Consider the following 5,229-nt stretch of genomic DNA (forward strand, 5'->3'; position numbering starts at 1 on the left):
TTAAAGATATTATTATATAATATATTTTTTCATCAAAATATTTTAAAAATATAATTTATTTAAAATATTATATATAATACATAAAAATATTAACCTTTTTATTTTTTTTTCAAGTTTTTAAAAAAAATAAATAATATAATTCTAAAAATATGCCTATCATATTACATAGGGTAAAAAACTAAAATAAACCAGGCTGAAAAAAAATTTATCCAAATCAGCCAAAACCAAAATTTTTTCAGCAATCAACCAATGACCATAATAATGTAATTCGAATCAACAAGATTCGAACCAAGATTGCAAATAATTCGAAACAACTTGCTTCGAACTATGTATAAATGGTGTTGCATGTAATCGAATCAACTAGTATTGAATTAGAGAGGAGTAAATCGAAGTGACTTGATTCGAATTACTAGGGCAACCTGAGATTAAGGAGTTCGAATCATATTAAGTCGAATTACTAGGGTAACGTGAGTTTAGGGAGTTCGAATCAAGTTGATTCGAATTATTCAATGTTGTTGACATGAAGTAATTCGAATTAAGTTGATTCGAATTACTAGTGAGTTGCCTATATAAGGAGTTCGAACCAAGCTCATTCGAATTAGTTTTCGTTCCTCATACCCCACCAAATCCCAGATAAAATGACCCAGAATCTGTTCGGGCAAGAACTCGAGAGGCATATTGACGAGATGGGGGACGATCCGGGAAGGCTGTATCGTTTGGATGGAGTCGCTCATATCGCCGGGGTGATCAACGACGAGGTTAGTGGTTTTTGTTAGTGGTATATGTTTAGTGGTTTTTGTTGTTAGAATATGTTAATGGTTTATTGAAGTTGTATTGCTAGTGGTTTATATAAGTGGTATTGCATGCGGTTTTGTATAGTGGTTTTCTATGTGGTTTTGTTGATGGTTTTGTTTATTGGTTTTGGTTGTTAGTATATGTTAATGGTTTATTGAAGTGGTATTGTTAGTGGTTTATATAAGTGGTATTGCATGCGGTTTTGTATCGTGGGGTTCTATGCGGTTTTGTTGATGATTTTGTTTAGTGGTTTTTGTTGTTAGTATATGTTAATGTTTTATTGAAGTGGTATTGCTAGTGGTTTATATAAGTGGTATTGCATGCGGTTTTGTATCGTGGGATTCTATGCGGTTTTGTTGATGGTTTTGTTTAGTGGTTTTTGTTGTTAGTTTACGTTAATGGTTTATTGAAGTGGTATTGCTAGTGCTTTATTATAGTGGTTTTGCTAGTGGTTTATATAAGAGGTTTTTCATGCGGTTTTGTTGATGGTTTATGTTAGCGGTTTATTAGCTGTTTATGTCCTGGTTTGTATTTGTAACCGATTTTTGAATCTGTTCTAATCATGTGGTCCGTGTATTACGCAGCCCCGGCATTGCATATCGAGTATGCAGCGCCAGCAGGGAATGCGACTCGATGAGCGGTACGTTCTGTACTTGCAGATGGCTGGATTATACCATCTTGCGAGACTGAACGACAGATGGTTCCGACTAGACGAGCCGCATGTGAGTGCATTTGTCGAAAGGTGGCGTCCAGAGACCCACACTTTCCACATGCCTTTTCGGGGAGTGTACCATCACACTTCAGGACGTGGCCTACCAGTTGGGTTTGCCAGTGGACGGACATTACGTCAGCGGTTGTCTTACGGATTTCCACGTATATATACAGGGTAGCCGGCCAGCTTGGCAGTGGTTCCAAGAGTTACTCGGTGTGTTACCTCCCCCGAGCCAAATTCAAAAGTTTGCTGTGAACTGCAGCTGGTTCCAGGAGACCTTTGGAGAGTGCCCCGAAGGGGCCGATGAGGCGACAGTTAGGCGCTTTGCCCGTGCCTATATCATGATGTTGTTGGGCATGCAGCTGTTTGCAGACAAGTCAGGCAATCATATTCACATCAGATGGCTACCGTACGTGGCTAGGCTTGAGGAGATGGGTGGCTACAGTTGGGGGTCGGCGGCGCTTGCATGGTTGTACCGATGTATGTGCCGAGTGGCCAACAGACATGTCGTGAAATTAGCTGGGCCATTACAGTTACTTCAGTCTTGGATTTTTTGGTAGTTTCCTAGATTTCGGCCCGATGGGTATGATACGTTTAGCTGGCCCCTGACATCCAGGTATGACTATGTCATTATATTATGTTTACTTATTCTATGAATTTAAGTTCTCGCCTGAAATTTTATACTAGTTCATCACCTTAATTTCTGACTTCGTATCATAACGACCTTTGCAGGTGGTCAGGTTACAATCCTGGCGTTAGCGAGAAGGGACCTCAGGTGCAGATGACTCGGTTGAGGATCGACATGTTACAGGCTAGGGATGTAAGTATGCATAAAACATTTGCCTAGTCAATGTAAATTTATTTATAGCTAAATTTCTCTTCTAATGTATTCGTGTTTAAATTTTCAGTTTATATGGATGCCATATAGCACACCCGACGTCCTCTAGGTTGTCCATCCGGAGGTGTTGGAGCCTCGTCATACGGCTTTATGGCGTTCTATGACGTCGCTGATATATTTTGCAGTGGTTGAGTGGCACCAGGTTGATAGGGTGTTACCTCAGTTTGGAGGCGTACATGCTTGTCCCCGTCCCGCCCTGAACATCGACTTCTTGATGTCGAAGGACGGTAGAGGGGGTGATCGTTGGTTTCTGCACCATCTGCAGCACTGGCATCTTCACTGGGGGACACGTGCGGACCACGTCCTTCGGTTTGATGTTGTTGCCGACCCGGGTCCTTCACATGACTTCTTAGATTGGTGGCATCAGTACAGAAAGAGGTTCTTGTCACCAGAGATGTACTTGGGGGATCCTAGAGACATTCCTATTCCAGTGGAGGCGACACAGAGGGGTGTCGATAAAGTTCCCGACATGGACTGAGTCGATGATGTACCTGATAGGCGTCAGATTGACAGGAGAGCTCGTGTTAGGACACGACGTAGCGATCGGGAGTGGAGGTGGCTGGACCAGGCTATAGAGGATGATGACCAGACAGGTAGGGGTCGAGGTAGACGACGAGGTCGTGGGGGCAGACGGAGAGGGCCTGCAGACCACCACGTTGGAGGTGATCCTCGTGACGATGCCGTTCCAGGAGGGGTTGCTCAGGGGGTTGTTATACCCGATGCCGGCGGAGCTGGTGGACAGTTGTATAGGTCTGGTATGGGAGATCCTTCGGCACCTGTTGACGCTGGAATAGGAGAGGGGCCATTCGGAGATTACTTCGTCGGTGTCCCAGGTCACGACCAGACGCTTCAGGAGAGTACACCTTGGGTGAGTCCGGGTACCATGTTTTCAGACTTTCTTGCCAGTGATACTCTTGATGCGGACTACGGTGGGGAGCATTTTCTAGATGAGATCACTGCCATCATGCAGGAGGATGAGGCTGGTCATCGAGGGGGTCAGACGACGAGGTCACAGGCACATTTAGATGTAGATCTGAATGAGCCTCCATCCGTACCTCAAACTGAGCATTTTGCCCTGGGCGGTACACCACCATCAGCGGTTACATGTCCATCCTACCAGAGTTGTACAGCCACCCTAGGATGAGGAGGAGGATGACATAGAGGATGAGGAGCCGCTGATCCGAAGAGGTCACAGGACACAGGTTCCACGCCGGATCCTCAGAGCGAAGAATATCAAACCAGTAATGGAACTCGACCTCCGTTTTAGCATAGGCAGCGTTCACGAGAAGCCTCCTTGCTTCTTTACTCTTGAAGGTGAGGGCGAAATTCGCTACTACGTGACGAATGCAGAAAGCTCGATATGCAGCCGGAGGTAGCCAGCCCCCGTTGGGAGCCTCAAGGGCGACCTTGATGCCGTTATGCCTGTCAGAGATAACGAGCAGACCCAGCTGTGGTGTAACGTGCTGACGGAGGTGCGAGAGAAAGAATGACAAAGACTCAGCATTCTCACCCTCGATTAGTGCGAATGCAACAGGGAGTATGTTGGAGTTCCCGTCTTGTGCAATCGCAACAAGCAGAGTACCCCCATACTTGCCATATATATAGGTCCCATCAATACTAACCAACGGCTTGCAATGACGAAATGCCTCGATACACGGTGGGAAAGTCCAGAACAGTCTGTGAAAGTATGCCTTAGATTCGTCCAGTTGTCCCCTAACTCGAACAGGGCTAGTCCGAAGAACTGCAATAGAACCAGGCATCGTCACCTGTACTCCTAACACCCACCTTGGGAGCTCGTTATAAGACTCATCCCAGTCACCATAAATGAGCGCAACAGCCTTCTGCTTCGCCATCCAGACCCTCCTGTAGGTCGGCCTGAACCCATAGTGCGAGGCAGTCGCATTTAGGAGCACTTTAATGCTAACGGATGCATTAGCTCTAACCATTGGCATAATGAATACCGATATCACATGATAATCCAATCTCCTGTGATCGCTGGAGATAGAGCTGGCGAGACAAGTATGCGGTCCATTGTACCGTTTGACCTCCCATATGCCCTTGCGCTGCTGGAGATTCAGCCAAATCAACCATGTGCACCCATTCCCGAACTCAGAACACTTGCCAACGTAACGGCGATAATCAGACTCCACAACCTTGTACTGTACACCTCAGCAGATGCTGTAAGTCTTCACACTTAACAGGTCATCCTCCTTATCCTGAAATTGCTGACCAACCTAGAACTCTGTCATACCAGCTGACCCTTCTGCATCTCTTGCGCCAAATCCTGCAACCTCGCAAGGTACCCCCGGCTGCCTCATGGCATCCAGGCCCAAAGATAAAAAATGTGGAGGGTACTGCTGTGTGCCAGAGCTAGAGCCACCACCGGCACCGGCAGGCTCACTGGCTCCGATATCATCGGCACTATCATCAGCAATCATATCCGGCTCGACATCATCGTCCTCTACATCATCAAACAATTCATCTCCAGCCCAGCCGGTGCAGCACAGTGTACAGAGGTAGGTACAAGTTCTGCTGTTCCAACCTCGTCGCCAACATTGCCGTCAACAGCGAACGAAGAGGAGGCGACATGCGGGGCTGGTGGCTCGTACGCAGGGACTGCAGAAGATGCAAAGGCAGGACTTGAGCTAGAACCGGCAACCATCGTTAAAGTGTTGGTATTCCGGTTCGAACCCCTCGAGCTGGACACCACATCAACCAGCTTTGCCAACAGCTCCGGTGTCCGCACTTCGGGAAACTGTCGGCGACAGAGAAACATGACCTGCAGGTCCTCATCACTCCCGATCATAAAGCAATCATACTTCAC

The 5,229-nt window shown here is 46.5% G+C and overlaps 1 protein-coding gene across 1 annotated transcript; it reads left to right on the forward strand.

Annotated features, from left to right (window-relative positions):
• The first annotated feature begins 638 nt into the window (after positions 1-638).
• LOC140175085 (protein MAIN-LIKE 1-like) lies at positions 639-2,454 on the forward strand. Its single transcript, XM_072201999.1, has 5 exons — positions 639-758; positions 1,380-1,517; positions 1,600-2,063; positions 2,240-2,327; positions 2,416-2,454. The coding sequence occupies exons 1-5, from the start codon at positions 639-641 to the stop codon at positions 2,452-2,454; spliced, it is 849 nt and encodes a 282-aa protein (XP_072058100.1).
• The last annotated feature ends 2,775 nt before the right edge of the window (positions 2,455-5,229 follow it).

The sequence above is a fragment of the Arachis hypogaea genome, chromosome 9, assembly GCF_003086295.3.
Source record: "Arachis hypogaea cultivar Tifrunner chromosome 9, arahy.Tifrunner.gnm2.J5K5, whole genome shotgun sequence".
Classification (NCBI taxonomy): domain Eukaryota; kingdom Viridiplantae; phylum Streptophyta; class Magnoliopsida; order Fabales; family Fabaceae; genus Arachis; species Arachis hypogaea.